This window comes from Apteryx mantelli, chromosome 24, assembly GCF_036417845.1.
Source record: "Apteryx mantelli isolate bAptMan1 chromosome 24, bAptMan1.hap1, whole genome shotgun sequence".
NCBI classification, from domain to species: domain Eukaryota; kingdom Metazoa; phylum Chordata; class Aves; order Apterygiformes; family Apterygidae; genus Apteryx; species Apteryx mantelli.
The window spans coordinates 5374926-5399658 of record NC_090001.1 but is presented as its reverse complement, the minus strand read 5'-3'; the positions used below and the strand labels follow the sequence as shown (position 1 = coordinate 5399658).

General features: G+C 50.7%; 1 protein-coding gene across 1 annotated transcript; it reads left to right on the top strand.

Moving 5' to 3' along the window:
* The first annotated feature begins 4008 nt into the window (after positions 1-4008).
* LOC136994119 (olfactory receptor 5AP2-like) lies at positions 4009-19879 on the top strand. Its single transcript, XM_067310370.1, has 6 exons — positions 4009-4053; positions 10166-10315; positions 10521-10651; positions 11075-11222; positions 17973-18192; positions 18876-19879. Exons 1-6 carry the CDS (start codon positions 4009-4011, stop codon positions 19877-19879), a joined length of 1698 nt encoding a protein of 565 aa, XP_067166471.1.
* Positions 19880-24733: the final 4854 nt, after the last annotated feature.

Sequence of the window (24733 nt, the reverse complement as noted above, 5' to 3'; positions counted from 1 at the left end):
TGGCTCAGTGCCTGATAGGCCAGTGCCGGTCACGTGTGTGCAGTTTGTGTTTGTGGTGTCACTTGTGGCTCAGTGCCTGATAGGCCAGTTCTGGACACGTTTCTGTAGTTTGTGGTTGTGATGTCACTTGTGGCTGAGTGCCTGATAGGCCAGTGCTGGTCATGTGGCTGCTCTTTGTGGCCTGTGTGGCTGCTCTGAGGCCCTAATAGGGCAGGGCTAGGCCCATGGCTGCTCTTTGTGCTTGTGAGGTCACTTGTGCCTCAGGGCCTGACTGTTGCATATAACAGCATTTGCTTAGCACTTGGAGCTAAATCTACTGAAGCCTAAGGCTGCACATCACTGAACTTTTCCCTCAATTGTTCGAGCCATTTGGAAGAGGCAGGGAACAAGGAGATAAGGAAGTAACAAAAGAGCTTCAGCAATGATTAGCGAGTACCATGACTCTGCCTGGAGATAACGGGGAAACCAACCAGGACTGAAGAAGCTACTACTTGTGGAGCAATCAATCATTGGTGCAAGAAATCGGAGAATGGACAAAGAACTTAAGCCGTAGGGGTATAAATACCCAGGGAATTTTCCATTTGGGGTCCCTCAGAGGAGGCACCCAGCTTGAGCTGTAATACTAAGAAAATCATCTTGTAAAGAATTCTTTTGTATCTTTTGGATAAAGCAGAAACCTAGAGTCAAACCCTGTTAGGGACACTGGGTTAACAATTTCCCTAACAGTTCGGCACCCCAGATGGGACTCTAGGCAACCACCATTGGATCCTCTTATCTCCCAACTTCCAACGGCCGGCATCAGGTGAGTTCACCTAGGAGCTTTGGTGAGGGGAGGTACCGACTGGTGTGTTTTCAAATTCTGCCTTTAAGTTTTGGGGAGAGTGGGTTCGAGTCCCACCTCCAGGATTTGAGAGGGTTCGAGTCCCATCTCAATCTGGCCGGAAGGGGGAGTGCGCAGCCTGATCAGCGTAAGGTGCACCACAAGACTCCGATACACATGGGAAACGTACCCAGCGTAGAGAAGGGGACACCCTTAGCCGAGGTACCGGAAAACTGGAGAAAGATTGACAGTACCGTAGGGTTAGGAAAAAAGAAGCTAGTGATCTTGTGCCAGGAAGACTGGCCCCTCCTTCCCCAGGAGGGCAGCCCAGCTGAACGGTGGCCACCGCAGGGGACTTTGGACCAACAAGAACTGACCTTTTTACAGCATCGCCTAGAAGACAGATTCCTGGGACAAATGCATTATTGCTATGCATGGGATAACTGGGCGTTCACTAGAAAAAAGGAGACGTCTAAAAACGAGAGGAAAGTTTCTTCCCAGAATACTGGAAGTAGTGCAGCTGCTAAAATGCTTGTGGAAACCGCTCCACCCTATGCACTGCCCTCTGCTTCAACTTCTCTATACTGCCTTTGCCTTCCACCTCCACCTTTCAAGCCCCTTTGCAAGTCATTCCTGTGCCGGGAGCCACCCCACCACATCAGGACAGGGTACCTCGAGTAGCTACAAGGTGAGTTTACGAACCCTGGGTGCCCCAAGATTTGATTGCATGGAGTCCACAAACTCCCAGGCTTAGGGAGGATCTGGAAAACGTTTTGCAAATAGTAAGGGAAATATTTTGCACACATAACCCCACTTGGGGGGATGTGCAGATGCTTCTTGAAGCCCTTTCCACTCCCAACAAGAAACACGTTTTTCTAGAAGTGAATCATCGTTCGGCTAAACAGGGAGGTGTGGTGGCCGCCCGAACAGCGTGCCCAGCTGCGGAGACCAGATGGGATCATAACATAAAAGCAGTTTATCAGCAGTTATAATTAGCTAAACAGGGTAAAGAGGAAGCCATACATTTGGCCAGACAGAGAACTGCAAATTGGTCTAAGATCCAGGAGTGTCAACAACAAATTGACGAACACCCCTCGGCCTTTCTGTCCAGATTGTTTAAGCAAATTAGCATGTTCGGGGGAGGGATCGACCTAGAGGCAGAGGCTAACAGACTCCTAGTGGTTTCTACTTATGTAGACCAAACATCTCCAGATATAAAAAAAATATTTCTCTTTGCATGTTCCTGATTGGCCAGGAAAATCCAGGGATGAAATAGTGTGCTTGGCTACCTTTGTATATAATGGAAGGGAGGAGAAAAAAGCTAAGGAGAAGCAGCGACAGAGAAAAGAGGAGGTCAGTATGCTGGCGGCAGTCCTGAGAGATGGAATTGCAGGGAACTGGGGTAGAGGCCGAGGAAGACTTGGGGGAGAAAGGTGGAGTCCGAATGTTTGAGACAGGCAACCAGGATTGAGAGGACCCTGCCATTATTGTGGGGAGCAAGGTTAGCATTAGGTTAGGTCCTGTTATTCCACAGGAGGCAGAAAGGAGTATCCCGAGACAGAGAGACTATTATCTAAAATGAGGCATTCTACAAACCTGTGAATCTCCGTATAATCCCCCCATTTTAGCAGCTAAAAAGAATAGGTGAGATTCCGATGGTGACCCGGACTATTGATTTGTACAAGACTTGAGAGCTATTAATCAATATGTAATTGCTGCTCGCCCAGTGGTTCCTGACCCTTCGACTGCATTGTTGCAAATACCCCACTGGGCCGCGTGTTTCACTGTGATTGACCTAACAGCAGCCTTTTTCAGTATACCGATAGCTGAAGATAGTCCAGAACTCTTTGCATTTACCAGGAAAGGACAGCAGTTAACTTGGAGTTGACTGCCACAGGGTTTTCACAGAATCACAGAATCACAGAATGGTTGGAAGGGACATCAGGAGATCATCTAGTCTAACCCCCCTGCTCAAGCAGGGTCACCTAGAGGACATTGTGCAGGATCGCGTCCAGGCGGCTTTTGAATATCTCCAGAGAAGGAGACTCCACAACATCTCTGGGCAACCCGTTCCAGTCCTCGGTCACCCTCACAGTAAACGAGTTTTTCCTCATGTTCAGATGGAACTGTCTGTGTTTCAGTTTGTGCCAGTTGCCTCGCGTCCTGTCGCTGGGCACCACTGAAAAGAGTCTGGCTCCATCCTCTTGACACCCTCCCTTCAGATACTTGAACACGTTGATAAGATTCCCCCCTCAGTCTTCTCCAGGCTAAACAGGCCCGTCTCTCTCAGCCTTTCTTCATAGGAGAGATGCTCCAGTCCCCTCATCATCTTTGTAGCCCTTCGCTGGACTCGCTCCAGTAGTGTCACATCCCTCTTGTACTGGGGAGCCCAGAACTGGAGACAGTACTGCAGCTGTGGCCTCAGCAGGGCTGAGGAGAGGGGAAGGATCCCCTCCCTCGACCTGCTGGCAACACTCTTCCTGATGTACCCCAGGATACCTTTGGCCTTCTTGGCCACAAGGGCACACTGCTGCCTCGTGCTTAACTTGGTGTCCACCAGCACTCCCAGGTCCTTCTCAGCACAGCTGCTTTCCAGCAGGTCAACCCCCAACCTGTACTGCTGCATGGGGTTATTCCTCCCTAGGTGCAGGACCCTGCACTTGCCTTTGTTGAACTTCATGAGGTTCCTCTCTGCCCACCTCTCCAGCCTGTCCAGGTCTCTCTGAATGGCAGCACAGCCCTCTGCTGTATCAGCCACTCCTCCCAGTTTTGTATCGTCGGTAAACTTGCTGAGGGTGCACTCTGTGCCTTCATCCAGGTCATTGATGAAGAAGTTGAACAAGACTGGACCCAGTCCTGACCCCTTGGGGGATAGCTACAGGCCTCCAACTAGACTCTGCACCGCTGATCACAACCCTCGGAGCTCTGCCATTCAGCCAGTTCTCAATCCACCTCACTGTCCACTCATCTAGCACACACTTCCTGAGCTTCCCTATGAGGATGTTATGGGAGACAGTGTCAAAAGCCTTGCTGAAGTCAAGGGAGACAACATCCACTGCTCTCCCCTCATCTACCCAGCCAGGCATTCCATCAGAGAAGGCTCTCACATTGGTTCAGCATGATTTCCCCTTTTGGTGAAGCCATGCTGACTACTCCTGATCACCTTCTTTTCCTCCACATGCTTGGAGATGGCCTCCAGGATGAGCCGCTCCATCCCCTTTGCACAGATGCAGGTGAGGCTGACTGGCCTGTAGTTCCCTGGGTCCTCCTTCTTGCCCTTTTGGAAGACTGGGGTGACGCTGGCTTTCTTCCAGTCCTCAGGCACCTCTCCTGTTCTCCGGGACCTTTCAAAGAGGATGCAGAGTGGCCTAACAATAACCTCCGCCAGCTCCCTCAGCACTCGTGGGTGCATCCCATCGGGGCCCATGCATTTGTGGGTGTCAAGTTTGCTTAAATGATCTCTAACCCACTCCTCCTCCACCAAGGGAAAGTCTTCCTCTCTCCAGACTTTCTCTCTTGCCTCCAGGGTCTGGGATTCCTGAGGGCTGGCCTGAGCAGTAAAGACTGAAGCAAAGGTGGCATTCAGTATCTCTGCCTTCTCTGCATCCTTCGTCACCAGGGCGCCCACCCCATTCAGCAGTGGGCCCACATTTTCCCTAGTCTTCCTCTTGCTACTGATGTCTTTGAAGAAGCCCTTCTTGCTGTCCTTGACATCTCTCGCCAGATTTAACTCCAAAAGGGCCTTAGCCTTCCTCATCGCATCCCTGCCTACTCTGACAATGTTTCTATATTCCTCCCAAGTGGCCTGTCCCCCTTTCCACTTTCTGTAGACTTCCTTCTTCTGGTTGAATTTTGCCAGGAGCTCCTTGCTCATCCATGCAGGTCTCCTGCCTCCTTTGCTTGACTTCTTACTCATAGGGATGCACCACTCTTGAGCCTGGAGGAGGTGATGTTTGAATATTAACCAGCTCTCTTGAACCACTCTTCCTTCTAGGGCCCTAACCCATGGGATTCCTCCAAGTAGGTCCCTGAAGAGGCCAAAGTTTCCTCTCCTGAACTCCAGGGTTTCGATCCTTTTTAGTTCCCTGCCTTCTCCTTGCAGGATCCTGAACTCCACCATCTCATGGTCACTGCAGCTAAGGCTGCCCCCGGCCTTCACATCTTCAACCAGTCCTTCTTTGTTTGTTAGTACAATGTCCAGCAGCACACCTCTCCTCGTTGGCTCCTCCACCACCTGTGTCAAGAAGTTGTCACCAATGCTCTGCAGGAACCTCCAGGACTCTTTGTGCCTAGCTGTGTTGTCTCTCCAGCAGATATCAGGGTGGTTGAAATCCCCCATGAGAACCAGGGCCTGGGATCTTGAGGCTACTTCCAGTTGTCTGTAGAAGGCCTCATCGACTTCCTCTTCCTGATCAGGTGGCCTGTAGTAAACACCCACCACAGTGTCACCCATGCTAGCCTGCCCTTTCATCCTTACCCAGAAGCTCTCAACTCGCTCTCCATGCACCCCTAGGCAGAGCTCAATGAATTCCAGTTGCTCTCTCACATAAAGAGCAACTCTAGCACCTCGCTTTCCTGGCCTGTCTTTCCTAAAAAGCACGTAGCCATCCATGACAGCACTCCAGTCATGCGAGCTATCCCACCATGTCTCTGTAATGGCAATGAGATCATGGCCCTGCGACCGCACACACATCTCTAGTTCTTCCTGTTTATTCCCCATGCTGCGTGCATTGGTGTACAGGCACTTCAGAGAGGTAATTGAACCTGCAGGTTTCCCAGGAGGGATACTGGATGGATGGGATGTTGCTGGATTTAAGATGTTGCATCTCTTTAAGGTCACATTATCTGCGTGGAGTATTACTAGTTCATAGCAATGAGCTCTCCGTGGGGACAGTGCTTGAGTAGCATATTGTTTCATTAACAGTTCTACTTTATGTGGCACATACACAGTCATTGGGTGACCCAAAACTACAGGTCGTGTTTTTTCAATAAGGGCTGCTGTAGCTGCTATCGCTCTGATGCATCCTGGAGTGCCTTTGGTTACCGCATCTAGCTGGGTGGAGTAATAGGCCACTGGCCTACGATGAGGACCTAGGTTTTGAGTGAGTACTCCACTTGCTACTCCCTGTCGTTCATGACTGAATAATTCAAATGCCTTACTATAATCTGGTAGTCCTAGAGCCAGGGCTGAGACCAACACCCTTTTTACACATGTAAAAGCTTTCTCTTTTTCTGGACTCCAGGTCAAAGGCTCTGTCTCCTCCTTTTTTGTTGCCTGGACCAAAGGTTTGGTAAGCTCTCCCAACCCAGGAATCCATGGTCGGCAAAATGCTACAGATCCTAAAAATCCCCTGAGTTGCTTTTTTGTCATAGGATGGGGCATATCAAGAATTGCCTTTACTCATTCTGGAACAATTAATCTGTGTCTTTCCTTCAAGATAAACCCCAAATATTTTACCTCTTGTTGACACAGCTGGAGCTTGGACGGAGATGCTCGATGCCCTTTCTCTGCAAGAGCGTTACATAGAGAAACAGAGTCTTTCAAACAAGTCTTGTAATCTTTACTTGCTAATAACAAATCATCCACATATTGTATTAACACTGAACATCCTGAAAGTTCGATATCCGCAAGATCATTTTTAAGTATACGCGAAAAAATAGTCAGAGACCCAGTAAATCCTCGTGGTAGTCTAGTCCGAGTTAGTTGTTGTCCTTTCCAAGTGAAGGCAAAAAGATCTTGGCTGTCCTCAGCTACTGGTATACTAAAAAAGGCTGCACTTAAATCAATCCCAGTAAAATAAGTTGCCCAATGGGGTATCTGTAATAATATAGTTGATGGGTCAGGAACTACTGGATGTGGAGCAATTACATGTTGGTTTATAACTCTTAAGTCTTGTACAAACCGATACTCTGGATCGCCATCAGAATCCTGCCTATTCTTTTTCACTGGCAGAATCGGGGTGTTGTATGGGGATTCACAAACTCTAAGGACACCCAATTTTAAATAGTGATCAATTTGCTTTTGCATACTTTTCTCTGCTTCCTTTGGGATAGGGTATTGTTTAACTGCAGGAGGTAATCCCCCCTTTGTTTTGATTGAGACTGGACTAGCTGATTTCAATAGTCCAACATCCATTCCTGAAGAGCTCCATAATTTTCCAGGAACTGATTCTAAACCTGTTGGAATTTGCAGATTAGTTGACTCTGGTTCTGGTGGCTCAGCCAGAACACATGAGCCCATTATTACTAATTTCATCCCTTCCAGCTGTAAGCAGATCTGAGTGTCCAAGGCTTGTAAGAGATCCCTCCCTAAAAGGCAACAGGGTGAATCCATGGAAATTATGACATGTCCCCACACTCCTTTACCTGCAATAGTGAGGAATAAGGGCTTAGTTAATGTTCGTTTGCCTTTTTCCATTACTCCCTGTACTGTTATTTTATCTGACGAGTTACATCCTTTAGGCTCAAAATTCAGAAGAGAAAGGGTAGCTCCGGTATCCACTAAGAAGGGAATTTCTTGACCTGCTATATTTGCCATTATCTGCCCCCTGAAGTCCAAATCTATATCCCATGAAGTCACCCCAACTCCCACAGTATTTTCTGGGTCTCCCATCTCCTGTCATTGTGGACTGGCTGGGAATTGCCTGGTGTCATTCCCAGTACTCGACTGTCTCATGCTGTCCCCTCTATTCCTGGGCATGCGGGGCTTCACTGGGCATTCCCTCTTCCAGTGCCCTTGTTCCCCACAAGAATGGCAGTAATCATTAACTCCTAAGCATACAATATGTTTGCTTTGATTCTGTCCGTCTTCTCTGGCCCTTACTCGCCCCCTTCCTCTAGTTTCTTTAAACCTGTCTCTTAACACAGCTGCTAACACACTCACTTCCTCTTTCTTTTGTCATCTTTTCTCTTTCCCCTTCTCTTCAGCTCGACCATTATATACAAATGTGGCTAAACGTACTATTTTGTCCATAGACTTCCCTGGCCAGTCAGGAACATGTTTAAAAAAAAATGCTTTTTAATGTCCGAGGCCGTTTGATCTACAAATGTGGAAACTATTAGAGGCCTGTTAGCCTCGGCTTCTGGGTCTATCCCCCCCTCCAAACATTCGGATTTGTTTAAATAGTCTGGAAAGGAAAGCTGAGGGGTGTTCCTCAGGTTGTTGCTGACACTCCCTCATTTTAGACCAATTCACAGTCTTTTGTCCTGCCAAACGTATAGCTTTTTCTAAGCCTTGTTTGGCTAATTGCAACTGCCGGTAAGCTGCCTCTACATTATAATTCCACCCGGGGTCCACAGCCGGCCAGGCTGTTCGAGCAGCTGCAACACCCCCTTGTTCTGTCCAGCGACAACTTGCATCCAGAATTGAGTGAGTGAACAAGGCTTCAAGGAGCATTTGCACATCCCCCCCAGGTAGGATCGTACACCCGCACTATTCCTCTTACGATTTGTAACACTTTCTATGAATCTTCCCGAAGCCTGGGAGTTTGTTGACTCCATGCAATCCAATCTTGGGGCCCCCGGAATTAGTAAATTCGCATTGTAGCTACCCGAGGTGCCCCGTCCAGACCTGGCGGGGGCTCTCCTGGCACAGGAACGACATGCGAAGGAGTTTGAGAGGCGGAAGAGGAAGGGAAGGAGGGGGTATAGAGAATTTGAAGCAGAGGATAGCACATAGGGTGGAGCGGTTTCCACATGATTTTTAGCAGCTGCACTACTTGCAGCATTCTGAGAAAAATTTTTCTTTGCCCAACTGTCCCATACACACCAATAATCCATTTGTCTGGGGAACCTATCCTCCAAATGGTGATGCAGGAAAGTTAATTCCTGATGATCAAAGGTTCCCTGTGGTGGCCATCGTTCCGCCAGGTTACCATCCTTTGTCAGGAACAGCCAATCCTCCTGACATAGTTGGATCAAACTTTTTTTTTTTTTTTTAGGTTTTTGGTACCATCAATCTTTCTCTAGTTTTGCAACATTTCAGCTAAGGGCATCCCCTTTTCTATGCTGAACTTGTTTCCCATATTGAGTTCCTGAAAAGTGCACCTTATGCTGATCAGGCAGCGCACTTCCTTGTAATATACTTTTTTTTTTTTTCCCCTCAGCAACACCAGAATTTAAATTTTCATTACCCCCTGCAGCTGGCATGATTACACTCTCTCTCTCTCTTACTCTCTCTCTGGGCACTACGCTCACACTACCCGAGTCTTTGACTGCTAGGACTGCTGTCCCTTCGCAGTGGGCGGCTCTGTCAGCCGATGGGTGCCCCCTTCGGTTCCCAGGTCACACGCACTCACACTAGTCACAGTAACTCTAAGTTAGTCTTGCAGTGCACCTTACGCTGATCAGGCTGTGCACTCCCCCCTTCCAGCCGGAGTGAGACGGGACTCGAACCCTCTCAAACCCTGGAGTGAGATGGGACTCGAACCCTCTCAAACCCTGGGGGTGGGACTTGAACCCACTCAAACCCTGGGGGTGGGACTTGAACCCACTCAAACCCTGGGGGTGGGACTCGAACCCACTCTCCCTAGAATGTAGTACCTGGTATGCCTTACAGTGATCAGCCTGCGTACCCCTTACAGTGCCCTTTGTTACCAAACCAGAATTTAGAATCTAGGCAGGAATTTAAGACTCACCCTCTCGGTGCCTCCCATTGCCAGAGATCCCAGGTGAACTCACCCGATGGCACCAGATGATCGTTTGGAGACGAGAGGCCCTGACGGTGGTCGCCTAGGGTCCCATCTGGGGTGCCAAACTGTTATGGAAAATCAGGCTCGCCGGCCTCCATAACAGGGTCCAACCCTAGGTTCCCGCTGAGGCAGAAGTTCAAAGTCAGATTGGAGAGAAATAAAATTTAATGACACATGTGCAGTAATTACAGCTCAAGCTGGGTGCCTCCGAAGAGGGACCCCGAACAAAGAAACTCCTGGGCAATTATACTCTTACAATCTAAATTCTCCACCCCTCAAGTGATAGTTTGGACCAATAGTAATAGTTAGATCTGGAGTCTTCTCCTTCTTCCTTGGGCCCCTTCATCATCTCTAGGCAGGCTGCTGCTTTTCTTATCTTCAAGAATGCTACTCCTGCTTCACTCCAAGTGTCACAGCAGCAGCTCCAGCCTTGCTGGCCACCAGCAAGCTGTGGTTGCCTGCAGAACCAGTGCACTGTGACCCTGACACCAGCCTCCCTCCCTTGGCCTGATGGTCTTCTGTCCACATGCCCCATGGTGCCACTGCTCAGCACATCACCTACTCCCAGCTCTCCTGGGGCCATGGTGCCAGCATTGCCCCGCTCCTCCCTCTCACACAGTGTGGCATTTCTTCCCTCACCTCCTTTCTCCCATAGCTGTTTGTGAAAGACCTGAAGCCTTCTGAGAGGACAGACATTGTTGTCACAGCCATTGAGGGCATGAGGAACTGCAGCACCTACAGCATGGTGGTGGCTACCCACATGCTAAAAATGTTCATGCTGGACACTGTCTCTCTGCTGGAAGATGTAAGCAGCCTGCGGCTGGTGTGCCTGGGGCTTGAGCCCTCTGGGGCATTGCTTTCCCCACCAGACCCATGGTTCTTGGGCACCTGACAGCCTTTGAAGGCAGCAAGGAGTGGGGGAGTGATGGAGAGGGAAGGAGATCTCAGTGGGGACTGGGGTAATGGCTGCTCTCTGGCAGCAGCCCCACTCTCACCCATGTCTCTTCCAGGTGCCACAGATCATAAGGTGCCTCTACAGGAGCCTGAAGTACGTCAGGGAGTTGGCAGCCTGGGTCGCCCTAAACAGGACCCTTTGCCAGCTGGATTCCTCGAACCCTGATGAGGTGATCGTGAGCTTGCGGTACTGCTCCCCACTCTGCGACAGATGTGGCACCCATCAGCCTCGAGAGCTCATCCCATGGGGAGAAGGGCCCAAAGATGGTGAGAGCCAAGGAGATCTCCAGGACACCCCTGAGGGACAGGGCTGTCTGTCTCTCCCACCATTTCCCAGCCCTGATGCACCAAGCAGGCCTTCAGGAGCCAGAGCTGACCAAGTGTCCATGCCTTCAGCCCCAGAGTGCAGCTGCCATGCTCCCTGTCTGCCGCACAAGGGACTTCAGCTTGGTCATGTCCTGCCTGCCTGGGCAGAACTCTCTTGGGGCTCCCAGTGAGGAGGGGATTGGCAGGGGCAGGGCTGCCGCAAAGCCGGGAACCTCCAGGGCTTGCCCAGGCTATGGCACTGTGGCCAAGGAGGCACCACTGAGAGAGTGCTCTGGGCCTGCAGCACTGCTGTGACCATGTGGAAGGCGATGATGGCTAAGCCTACGGCTGTGACGGACATGCTGCGGGAGCTGCTGAGCTTGCTGGAGGACCAGCTGCTGCTCAAGCAGTCCAGCCCCGACAGGGACAACACCCACATTCTTCCCCTGCCTGTGAGTTTCCAGACGAGGCCTCGCTTGCCCCAGGCTGGCACCTGCCTCTCTGGGTCCCCTCTCCCCTCCCGGTGTGCCCCCAAGCAGAGACCTCTCCTGGGCCGATGGATGCAACATACCCAGTGCCAGACCTCCGACTGCCAGCACACAGGGCTGCTGAATCCTGCTTGTGCCTCTCTGCACGCAAACACCTAGGCTGGCTATGCCCAGGCAATCTCCATCCTACACTGTCCCTGCATCTGCCGACCTTGCTCAGCAGGCTGGAAACCCAGGCTAGGGTTGGGGCAAAGTTAGGGGCTGGAGTAGGGCTCCTGCAAAACCTGGGCAGGCAGCAAGGCCTGGGACAGGGACCCTGGCAGAGCCTGCATGATACATGAGACCTCCCCGATGATGGTCATGCTGATCCAGGAAGGCAGCTGAGTGAAGCCATGCTGGCAGCCTGGGGTTTGACAGGAGGTGGTGGGTCACCCAGTGGCTTGGACTTTGCTGGTAATCAGGAGGTGCAGTGGCTGCTCCCAACTCCCCGCTGACCCCTTCAGCTGCCCCAAGTCTTTCATGCCAGGCCCTTGGCTGTGCTGCACAAGGAAAAAGGCACCAGTACCCACCGGGAAGAGCTCCCACTGCTGGCATGTCTTGGCTGGGCCCGGCAGAGATCCAGTCCCAGCACCAAGCAAGCCAGCTCCAAATGGCATCAATTGTGAGAATGCTGTGCCCAGATTCCTACTGAGAGGGACAATGAGCCAGAACGCAGGACCAGGCTAACGCAGCCAGCTGCTCCTGGGCCTAGAGGCAGCAGCCTTCCTCCGTACAGAGGAGGTCCTCCATATATCAGGGCCCACTTGGAGATTTGTTCTCTGCACTGCACCCTCTGTGGTCAAGCCATGGTTTGTGCAGATTCCTGGCCCTGGACACTGAGCCCTGATGGGAAATCAGCAACCACAGCACTTTTGGCAGCCAGAGTGTCTTTCCTTGCATCACAAAAGGAAGTTGTCTTTCACACAGGCAAGAAAAATGCAGAGCCTCCTCCCAGACATCATGGAGTGGCTGTAGGGTGCTCACAGGGACATGTGTGTGGAAAGCCTGATGTTGCTGAGAAACATCCGCAGCTACTTGGAAATGAAGGGGTCCAACCCCGTTGCTCTGCAGCTGGCTGAGAAGCTTCTGCCATGTTTTGATGGTGTAAGGCTAGTGGGAGAGCCAGGGGCTCTCCTCACATGTCCAAGGGTCTAAATGCATGGCTATGGGTGCTGTGTGTCCCTCTGCACATGTGCCCATTGGCACCTGAATTTGCGCTTCCTGCCACAGGCCCTGCTGCCTGTCAGGAAACCTTCTGTGGCTTCATGAGTAGTCAAAGGCTGAAAAAGGAAACAGTGGAGCCATTGCTGAATGGAGTTGGAGGCGTAGTGAGAGTGGACACACAGAATGCTGAGAAAGACCTCCGTGATTAGTGCAAAAGTTCAAGAAGGAGAACTGTGGATGGGGATCCGGCAGTGCATGAGGATTGACTCAGCTGTGAGAACTCGACATCTCAGGTCCATGGGACTCAGCGGGCTGCATCTGACCATGCTGAGAAAACTGGACAGCATCCTTTCCCAATGGCAGGAGGAAAGCAAAGTTTGCACCCTTCTTCAAAAAAGGCCAAAAGCATGATCCAAGGAACAACAGCCTGGCTGTTTGTTCAGTCCATCTTCACTTCAGTCCCTGGGGAAATCATGGAGTGAATCCCCTTGGAAAACCACTGGGCACATAGAGGAGAATGTGCCTGTGAACCGTCATCATGGATTTCCCAAGGATTAATCATGCCTGACCAACCTGATTGCCTACTAGGATAAAACAGCTGGATTTGTGGAGGAGGGGAGAGCAGTGAATGGCACTTAAAGTTTTCTTTAGCAGGACTTTTCAGTCTCCCACAATAGTCCTGTATGAAAGTCAGGACGTGATAGTCTAGGTGGGTCGATGCCCAGATGAACGAAACACTGGTTAGGTGACTGTGCTCAGAATAGAGAGGTGGATGGGTTGTACTGTCCCTGGGGACCATAAAGAAGTGGAGTCTTTCAGGGGTCTGTCCTGGGACCTGCCCTGTTTTACAACATTATCAGTCACCTGGGAGAGGCCTGCACATGACAAGAAATCAGGAGGACTGGTCTATACGCTCAAGGACATGGCAGCTATCCAGAAGGACCTAGAGAAGCCAACAGGATCCTCATGGAATTCCGAAAAGGACTGTCTAAGAAATTCTCAGTACTTTGGGGTTACATCACAGCAGAAGCTTCATTTACTATAGCTAGTTATAGGAGAGAGCACGTGGTGGCAATGATGACAATAAGCCTCACCAGTGTGGTCTCTGCATGCCACCAGGAACAAGGCCTTTTATGTACTTTCTCACATATTTGAGAAACATTTTAACCCATCAAATGTCATAATCAAAACCCTTTCCTTTTTTGGAATGCTATAGTTATACATCCCTTGCACCTCAAGGCCAGTTGGATCCGGTTTTGACTGGTGACTCTGCTTACAGCTCGTCTGTGAAGGAAAGTGCTAGAACAGTTAAGAAACATCCACATTAGGCCTCAGCAAAGATTGTCTTTTAAATTGCCAAACAGCAGGTGAACCCCCAAAGAGATTACCTAGTCTGTATATTTACACAGACTACCACAGGACGATTCCAGATCCTCCCCTTCGGAAGGAAGACCTCTTGCAGTCATTCAGGCTGGGGACAGACTGGCCGGGAGCAGCTCTGTGGAGAAGGCCCTGGCCATCATGGTGCCCAGCAAGGTGGACATGAGCCAGCAGTGTGCCCATGCAGCAGGGGAGGCCAACAGCATCCCAGGCCGTGTGACCAAGCGAGGTGATCACTCCCCATGACTCAGTGCTTGTTAGACACAGTAGAGTGCACACCAGAGCACTCTAGATTACTGTGTCCGGTTTCAGGCCCGCAATATAGAAAAGACATTGACAAACTGGAGTGAGTTCAGTAGAGGGTCATGAAGAAGCTCAGGGGGTTACAGCACTTGCCCTATGAGGAGAGGTGAAGGAAGAGGGCTTGTTCAGCCTGGAGAAAAGATGGCTTTGGGGGTAGTAATTGCAGCTTCCCAATACCTATGATGTGGTTATAATGGTGTTAGAGCCAGGCCCTTCACAGTAGTGCACTGTGGGTGGACAAGAGACAACAAGCAGAAGTTGAAGGGAGAGTGGTTCAGATTGGGCAGAGGTAGCATTTGTTTCGCCAGGAGGGTAGTCAAGCATTGGAAGAGGTTGCCCAGAGAGGTTGTGCAATCTCCATCCTTGGAGGTTTTCAAGGCTTTATGGGATAAAGCTCTGAGCGACATAGTCTGACGTCAACCTGACCCTTCCTGGAGCAGCAGCTGGGATTATGGACATCTGGATGTCCCTTCCAACACAAATTATTATTTGATTTTATGATATATGTTTCTGTGACCATTTCTGACACTCCTGGGTACTAGAGAAAGGCTGAGAGAGTGTGGAGATGTGACACGGAGCTTCAAGGTGATTCCCAGACTTCCCAAAAGGCAGCTGGAGGCCAGAGACACACTACAAGGGCTGGGGAGAGGGAAAGGTCTCCTGCACATCAGCACTCCTGAAGGGATGAGGAGAGCATGCGTCAAGCTCCAGTGCGCACAGCTGTGTTGGCACTTATACTGAAATGACTGTGATTCTCATAAAACCCCCCCAGTCCTCCCACTGAGGCAAATGTCTCTTGTCCTTAGAAGCCACAGCACAAATGTCTGCATCCATGGGTCCACGTTCCCCTCCCCTTCCAGCCAGAGCAGTGGCTGAAGAGACTGCACCTCATGACACGCAAGTCCAACATGATTAAGAGGAACCAGACCTCCTGCAGCTTACGTTTGTGCCACAACAGGAGCAAAGGAGGCCCCTGGGCACCTTCCAGGAAGGAGAGATGGGCCTGAACCAGGAGGACATGTCAGTAGCTCTGATCCTTTCAACCCCCAACACGCCAGGCCCCTGTGCCTCGGAGACAGGTTAGGGGGCTCTCTCCCCTCGGGGAGAGACAGAGCCTGGCACCCCAGGGGGACTCACCCCATTGCCCAGGGCAAGTCTCCATGGCTGGGAGGAAATGCCTGTGGCTCAGCCTCTTCCTCCCTGCTGACCATTGCGGGAGGCTGGAGGGACCAAGTCAGGCGATCAGGGCTCTCTAAACCTGAGAGAGTCAGTGAATAGACAGTTGTCTGCAGGGAGGGGAAGGGAATCCCATGTCATGGCATCTCCCCTGGTTCTGCTTCATGAGACTGGAGGAGTCCTAGCACTGCCTTCCTCAGTTCCTTTTCAAAAGAGCATGACCCAGAGTTGAAATGACCCAGAAGTATGAAGAAAGGAAGCCTTGCCGGAGGAATTTACAAAGTTCTCACCAAATCAGAGGTTCCAGTCTCCTTTGAGAGCCAATTATGCATTGCTCACTCTCTGCAGTCCCTGGGGAGAGCTGAGCTGTGGCAGGAACCTTCGAAGATTTGTTTCTGCTATAAACCTCAGGACACTCTGGTACTTCTGGGGTCTCCCTGCAGGAACAGCTGGAAGAAGATGGCAATGGCAGGACAAAGCCTGAGCCTTGGTTTGGGGTTTGCAGAGAGTTCAGGGAAGACAAGGATGTGATGGGGAAGTTGCAGAGGGTGGGACCCCAACCTTGATCGCCATTCTGAGGCACCATCGGCGCAGAGGTCACCCCTGCGTGCCGACGGTTGGAGGTTGGTGCTAGATGTCCTGAGACAAGTCAGGGTGCTATTTATTTTGCTGCTGGGTGTTTGCAAAGGGAAAGTTTGTGAGTGAGACCACAGTTTCAGTCCTGTCCCTTCCTTCTTGTCTCCCCACCCAGCTCCTTCCTTCCCCCAGACTCCCCCCGCACCCGAGTCCCTGGCACTGCAGAGCAGAGATCCTGGGGCGGGACTGGGGATGCTGACTTACAGCTGGGCTGCTGGTGTGTTGGAGCCAACCCCGGGGCATTAACCCACCTCAGCCGGGATGGAGGAACAGTCTGGGCAGGGAGTCTTTCCTACTCTCCTTCCATCTATCATTTTCTCTCCTTCTCTGTGTCTCTTTTGCTCTCGATCTCTGTTTCCCTTCTGCTGCCTCTCTGTCTCCCTGTTTTTCTGTCTCTGTCTCTTGTCTATCTTTCTTCTCTCCGTCATTCAAAGACCTGTAATTTTGGTATGAGACTCTCAGATTTTTCAGCACTGACTCTCACGCACCCAGGCAGAGGCTTGGGGATGTCAGCCATTCTGTAGCGATGCTGGTGACCTCTCCTAACGCTGTCATTATCACCTGCAGAAGCAATTCATCCCAGTTGAGAAGGTGAGTGTAAAGTCAGTTTGGGGGAGTGTGGCTGTTTGGAGGGACTCATCCCTCCCAGGAATTCTCTAGGCAAGCTGGGTGTCTGCCTTTGGCGTCTCTAAGTCACTGTAATAGGTCTAATGGCAGCTGAAGGGAATCATCAGGGAAATGATTTTCTCCTTCCCTGTTTTTGTGAACCCCCCCAGGAGGGGCACTGGGCGGAGGGCTGCGTGTCTCAGGCAGAGACTTTCCGTGACCATGCATTCAGGCATGTCCTGGTCATTGCCATGCCTCTGACCTTGCTCCTGTCCCCCTCACGCCAGCATACTGGGGCCCCCCCTGCCAGTGCCCAGCAGTGCTGAGCAGGGAGCCCCATGAGCACAGCTGTCCATGCTGAGGTCCAGCTGCTGGGCTGCGGTGTTCAGGCAGGCAGCCCCTGAACCCTCCGGAACCACCGCTGAGGAGGAAAAGATGTCAAGCCAATGATCTTCCCTGTGCTTTTCCCTTGCTCCCTGCAAAAAGTTTCTTCTTCTCACTTTTCTCCCCAGAGAGGCTCCAATGAGCAGATTCTAGCTATCGACTGAGACAGTCCACTGTGAAGTCCTTTGTGCATCTCTGCTTGAAACCCTTGATCGGAGCTATGTCCGTGTAAAAAGCTGGGCTGTCTAGGAACAATCTTTTCTCCTCCAAAAAGAGCTACAGAGAGCCAGGACCACTCCGCCTTTGCAGGGCTGATTGTTTTTGTGCAAGGAGAAAAGGTGTCTGGCATGATATGCTTTCACCTGAGGAGTCCTTTTGGGAGTGGGATTTCCTTTTTCCCCTCTCTGCAATATCTGTTTCAGGCCTTAGAGCAGAAGGATCTCTTTCCTCGACATCTCAGCTGGGTGCTAAGGGGATAACTTTGAACACGGTTAACAAGGCTGTCTCAGCTCGAGCAGGAGGACATTCTCTGTTAATGTCACAGTATAAAGACAGTAACTCAGTGGGGCAGCTCATGCCTGTGGTCAAAAGGGGATGCTCCTCAGATGAGTGGTTTTCCCCTCTGGAAAATCCTGTTTCTCACCATGGAGCCAATAAAGGGAATGTCAATGGATGTTCATCCATCAGCTGTGGATGTTGTTTTTCTCAGCTTCAGTAAGGCTTTTGACCCTGCCTCCCGTAGCATGCTCATAGACAATCTGATTAAATGTGGCTAGATAAGTAGACCATGAGGTGGACTGAAAACGGGCTGGACTGCTGGGTTCAGAGGGTTGTGATCAGTGGCACAAAGTCCAGCTGGAGGCCACTCACTAGTGGTGTCCCCCAGGGTCAACACTGGGGCCAATACTGTTTAATGTCTTCATTATTGACTTAGGTGATGAGACCGAATGTACCTTCAGCAAATTTTCAAACGATACAAACCTGGGAGGAGTGGCTGATACACCAGGTGATTGTGCTGCCATTTAGAGGGACCTTGACAGACTGGAAAAACGGGCAGAGAGGGACCTCGTGAAGTTCAATAAATGGAAGTGTGAAGTCCTGCACCTGAGGAGAAATAAATCCATGCACAAGCACACTCTGGGGGCTGACCAGCTGGAGAGCAGCTTTGCAGAGAAGGACCTGGGTGTCCTGGTGGACAAGTTGAACATGAACCAGCCATGCACCCTTGCGGCAAAGGTGGTCAACAGTATCCTGGGCTGCTTTAGGGAGAGCATTGCCAGCAGGTCAGGGGAGGGGATCCTTCCCCTCTGCTCAGCTCTGGTGAGGTCTCATCTGGAGTACCTGGCTCCCAGGTACAAGACATGGACTTTCTGGAGCAAGTCCAGCAAAGGGCCACAAAGATGATTGCGGTTACTGGAGTATCTCTAATACGAGGAGAGGCTGGGAGAGCTGGGACTGTTCAGCCTGGTGAAGAGAAGACTTAGGGGGGAGTTTATCAATGCGTATAAATATCTGAAGGGAGGGTGTCAAGAGGACAGGGCCAGACTCTGCTCACTGGTGCCCAGTGCCAGGATGAGAGGCAATGGACACGAACAGAAACACAGGAAATTCCATCTGAACATAAGAAAACTTCTTCACTGTGAGGGTGGTTGAACACTGGAACAGGTGGCCTAGAGAAGCGGTGGAATCTCCATCCTTGAGATACTCAGTACCTGACTGGACATGGTCCTGGGCAACCTGCTGTAGCTGACTGCTTGAGCAGGGGGGTTAGACCAGATGGTCTGCATAGGTCCCTTCCAACCTCAACTATTCTTTAGGGTATTTTTGTTTTGTTTTGTTTTTTGCTGAGTGCAGAATCGCGTGACTATTCTTCTGGCAAAAACTTTCTTCCCATGTTTTAATACAGAAAGAAATATTCTTTTTTTACAGGCCTCCTTCTTGAAAGCAGGAAAAAGAAAGACAGATCTATGATGCTGATGGAGAAATGGGAATGGGACAATGGGACATCACCGATGGAGTTCCTCCTGCTGGGAATGGGGAATATCCCAGCACTCCAGAGACCACTCTTCCTCCTCTCGCTCATGATCTACTTGATGTGTGTGGTTGGGAATATCCTCATCGTTGTGCTGGTGGTTGCAGACCGGCATCTTCATACCCCCATGTACTTCTTCCTGGGCAATCTGTCCTCCTTGGAGATCTGCTACAGCTCCACCATCCTGCCTCGACTGCTGGCCAGCCTCCTGACCAGGGACAGGACCATCTCCGTTCAGGGCTGTATTGCTCAGTTCTATTTCTTTGGCAGTTTTGCAGCTGCAGAGTGTTACCTGCTGGCCATGATGTCCTACGATCAGTACTTGGCCATATGCCAGCCCTTGCTCTATGCCAGCCTCATGACCTGGAAGGTCTGTTTCCAGATGGCGGCTGGGTCTTGGCTAATGGGATTCCTTATCCCTACAGCAGTGACTCCTTTCTTGGCCCAGCTGAAGTTTTATGGCCCCGAGGCAATAGACCGCTTCTTCTGTGATCTTACCCCATTGCTGGAGCTTGCCTGCAGTGACACCAGGAAGGTCAGGCTCGTTGCTTTCATATTCGGCTTCTTGGATGTGGTCCTCCCCTTTCTGTTCACGCTGGCCTCCTACATGTGCATCATAGCTGCCATCCTGAGGATCCCATCCAGCGTGGGCAGGCAGAAGGCCTTCTCCACCTGCTCCTCTGACCTCACCGTTGTCACTGTTTTCTATGGCACCCTCATCATTGTCTACATGCTGCCCAGAACCCCCCGGCTAAGGCAGCTCAACAAAGTGTTCTCCTTTTTCTACACTGTCCTCACGCCCCTGGTCAATCCCCTCATCTACAGCCTGCGGAACAGGGAGGTCAGGGAGGCCCTCAGAAAAGCGCTCAGGAAAACTCTGGCTTTCACCCAGAGCTCATAGCAGTTGTGCACTGTTGTGTAAATAAAGACAATAAAGTAGTGTTGCTACCGGTGGGAAATTTTGCAACCTTGTCATCTTTTTTCTCTAGTGAGGGCAAATTCGTGGCTTAGGGGTCAGGTTCTCCACGGATCTCAACTCCTTTTTCTGTCTGCAGTAGGAGGCCTTGGGAGTCACATCTCGGTTGATGGTGTTTTCCACCAGGGCACATTACTGACTCCTCTTCAGCTTCCTCATGAAGAGCCCCAGGTCCTCTTCTGCAAAGCTGCTCTCTCACCTGTCAGCACCTAGGCCATCTTTTGCATGGGGCTGTTGGGGTTGTTCCAGCCCAGGTCCAGGACTCTGCCCTTTCCTTGACTGAATTTCAGGAGGCTCCTGCCAGCCCAAATCTGCAGTGTGTTTAGGTCCCCTTGAGTAGCAACCCAGCTCTCCAGAGTATCGGGCAGTAGATAACAGAGACCAGAGCTCTGGGGTCAATGAAGGATGGGCACTGAGGGAGCTTTCCCAGTGTAGCCCTGCAAAGGGCCAAGCACTACTCTGTAGCTGATCACAAGGAGAGAAAATTATCCAGGGTCTCCTGGGAACAGCAAATTCCTTGTGGGATATTGTGTGGGGTTTGTGAGACTGTGTAGAACTTGGTCTGAGATGTTTTTTGATGGGGATTGTGGGAGTGCACAAAGCTTGTGCTGGGATGTTCAGGTGAAGGGCCAAAGGCAGGGAAAGGAAGAGATCAAGGTGAATCAAGAATGGGAAAATGGAGAGGAGGGGTGAAGAAAGGGAGCAGTCCTGGGTCAACAAGCTACTAGTCAGTACGCCTGTCTGGCTGATGTAAGGGTTCATGGAATTTGAGAGCATCTGCTACATTAAGGTTATCTGAGCATGGGTCTTTTCAGGGCAAAAGGGATAATAAGCAAAGAGGGAAGCACTTAACAAAACACGCAGTGACACAAACTTGATAGACAAGGGATAACAGAAACAATGGCAAGCTCAAAAGTCTCTGGTCACTCATTGGTGGTCCGTGAAGAAACTACAGGCGCAGCTTTGGAGAGGTCCTCCCTGGACTTTGCAACTGATAAGAAGGGGGAAAGAAGACATGAAGATTTTGGCTATTCAAGGGGCACTTGTGGGACTATACAAGTTTCTAAGGAATGTTTAGGGAAGGGGATCAGGGAAGAGCAAGGATCTAAGACATCTTTTTTTTGAACTGACTTTCTGAGCACTGTCAGAAAAGGGAGCCAGGCTGATTAACTGGGCTTATTTCAGTGTCTCCCTTGGAAGGAGATGGATCGTCTTCCAGACTCTCCCTTTGTCTCTCTGAGTAGGGCAACGTGAGCCTAGACCATGATCTGAGATGTTCGATGTCTGGCTTGATGTAACGCTACTTCCACTCTCTGGAAGATCGCTATACTGTAATTGCAGCATGCTGGAGAGTATCCAAAACACCCTCCAAATCAATGGATGTATCTAAAGAGTCCCTAGGCATCCTTCAGATGATGTGCAAGAAAATCCTCCAGGATGTGTTTAATCTCAGCATGCAATTGTTGCTTGATATGTTTGTTGCGGTTAAAACTTTGAAATAGTGTTGTTGTCTGGCTGGCTTGCATTTCCGTCACTTTAATTCCTTTCAGATCTTGGATCTTGAATGTGTGACACATCCTTCTGGGGATAACACAGGCCTGGAATGGAAAGGACTTAGTGGGTCATCAAGATAGACGCGCAGATGCTATGGCCCATATCAGGTATGGTCAGCGCAAGGAAATGCACTGTGGGGTTGATGTCCTCAGGACTTGGTCATGGTCAGATGGGATGCGCTTGGCCTGCTCTTTTTCACACATATGCCACACAGCATTTTAATCTGGCCTAAACCCCCACACTTCTGTAAGAAAGACAGATGAAGGATTGGCATTTCTAGGACATAAATCACCCTGTTTTCAGTGAAATAATGGAACAGTTCAGGGGAGAAACATTCATTCAGAACCCGATCCAACATCCATTCAGACATGGATCCAAGAAGTCCATGTGTGAGACTAGCCCAGATTGGTCAACGGCAGAGCCTCTCAGGATGGCCTTGCAGACTGAGGAGGGCAGTTCCTGCCTAGAGGGGAAGGAGGCTTATTATGAGATGCTGGGAAGACCATTCTGGGTTTGTGCAAGACTTTCCATGGGATGTTTAGGGAAGGACCAAAGGCGGGAAAAGGGAGGGATGAAGGTGTTTTGAGGGGCTACAAGCATGAGAACACCGAGGGAAAAAGAGGGTGAAAGGAACTGATCACATGGAAACAGACTGCTTTCTGAGATTTTGCACCAGAGAGACCCATTTGTGTGTGTGTTTGTGTGCACGTGAGGCAGCTGGGGAGACAGGAGGATCCAGGGCCCAGCTCCTGGATAGACCAAGCATCTACGACCAGCTACAGGAGAGATCCATACGGTCTACATGTATGTATGGGTATATATTTTCCATTTACCAGCTTTCCTCCTGATCAGCCAGAGATGGGAACAGGCTGAGGCTGCTGGTGCTCTTTGTGCTCTCATGAGTGTTGAGTGTTTCTGTCTTTGCTCTTCTGTGGCCGGCGGTGTATGTCTGTACGTGCGCACTGTGTGCATGTGCACGTGGGTGCCTACTGAGCACAGGGTACTGGGGCAGCCTCACCTCTGCCAGGCTACTGGATCCAGCAACTTCTAGCACCCTGAAACCCTCATCACTCGATTACTGGACCTCTCTTGCAAGACCAAATGTCCACAAATTTCCTAGGCACCCAAAATCGAATAGTATTCGTGTCTTCAAAACTGTCTTCAGGAAGCTTAGGCGGTGGTAACACATTCATCCACAGAGGTTTATGTTTCAGCCTGGGAGTCATTTTACCAGTCTTGGGGAGGCTACGACATAAAGGCTGGATGGCACGATTTACATACGGGCATTCAAAGCACTCTGTGGCATTTGAGAGAGCAAGCAGAGCTGGAAGGACCAATAAATGTCACCTTCCGGAGGTACTGCTAGAGGACCGCACAAATTCCCACCTTTAGCACCAAAAATGAAAGCAGGCACTTACCTTTCAGCAAATGAGTCCTGTCTTAAGTGTCTCCATATGTCCATTAGTAAAGAGTTGAGTCAGTTGCCAAGGACACTGCCAGCAGCAATAGACACCCATGAGTGGGCCACTCCATTGAGATCCTGAGAGCAGCAGGGCTTGTGTCATGTCTTGCAGCCCCTGGTTGTACAGGGAGTCCAGAGGGCACCGGGACTTGTGTGCAGGTAACTAAAACCTGCCAGTAGTGTATGACAGGGCCCTCACCCCACTGCTGCTTCAACCCGACCCCTGAGAGAGGAGCAAGGCCAAAATGGATTTTTCTGCATCCCTCCACCCAGAACAAAGACACTGTGCAACCATGAGACAGAGATGTACTGTCTGAAAATGAAGACACATGAAGGATTCTAGCCCTGTGGCCCTTCTTTCAGGCAGTGTTTTTTAGGCTTGGTGATGATTCTTACTTCTAGTGGGCTCCCTGCGTTTTAGTAGATGACTCCAGCAAAATGCAGCAGTTTCTAGAACAGGGAGAAAATCCCAGAACATCTCGCCTTCCTTTGGCTCTGTTTGCCTATGATGAAAGCACCTGGGTGACGTGGTTCCTGGCTGTCCTGCATACGCATCTGCCTTTGATGTGCCTCTGACGTGCCCCTTCCCAGAGTTGCTCTTGCAGCTGGCTTCTTGGACAGAACAAGGCACTTTAAAGGCCTTCTCCGCCTGCTCCTCTACCACATCATCATCACTGTTTTCTACAGCACCCTCCTCATTGTCTATATGCCCAGAACCCCATAATTATGCCTTATGGCCCTGAGCAGCCCCACACCCTGTGTCCATGGGCCCAGGAGCCCCATCTCAGCTCAGCCCTGGGCTTAAGTCCCTCTCTGAGCCATGTTGACCTAGCGCTGCTCTCCAGCACTGCCCCAGTCATGTCTGTGCTTGGCTATGGACCCCACTGATCTGGACCCAGACTCGCGCTGACTTCCTGGCTTGATCTCAGACCTTTCTCATCACTATGAACCTGCCGGATGATCACTGGGCTGTATCTCACCCTGGTTACCATCACTGGATCTGATCCTGACCCTGACCTTTGGATTGATGTACCGACTTGACCTCACACCTGCCTCATCACCAAAAGTGTGGCTGGAGATCTGGACTCTCAGGTGACCCCCGCTTCAACCCCCGGCTTCCCTGCTAAACTCACTTGGGGACCATGGGATGGGGCCCTGCCTGGTGAGGCACCTGCCCTCCTGACCGTGTTACCATGCTCAGCTCCCACTTCCCTGTCCCTTAGGGAGCAGCTGGCCCTCGCTGTGCTCCCTGGCACAGTACTTGCAGACCTGAAGGAGTAAGTTACTTTTGGTTCTATTTTAAACAGGCACAAAGGACCTGGAAAGGCATGTGCTGTGTGCCAAATATGCCTCTAGGCATGTGGGATACTGAATTTGTTGAAAGGGAAAAGGGAGAGGAAAATCAGGTCCTAGTACAGAAGGGAAAGCAGAAAACATTGCTGCCTTGATTGTTTCTTTTATAAAGTCACTGAAATGGTGGTCCTGTCTTTGGGGGCTTGTTGCAGAGGAGTGATGCACTTCACTCGTGAGAGGGAATTGGCACTATGTTTATTGTGGTAAGATAGCGACTTAACAAAGTTCAATCGTAAATAAGAATGATTTCACGAGGTTCGACTGGCAAGGTTCACTCAGTTATTTACTGCATGAAGGATGCACGCGCAATGGAGACCCTCCTGTTGAGTTGCGAGGTTCAGAAAGGATCCCCTTGCTTTCTAAACTCCTCCTGAGAGGAGCCTAGGTGTGGCTGGATCCAATCCTAGTCC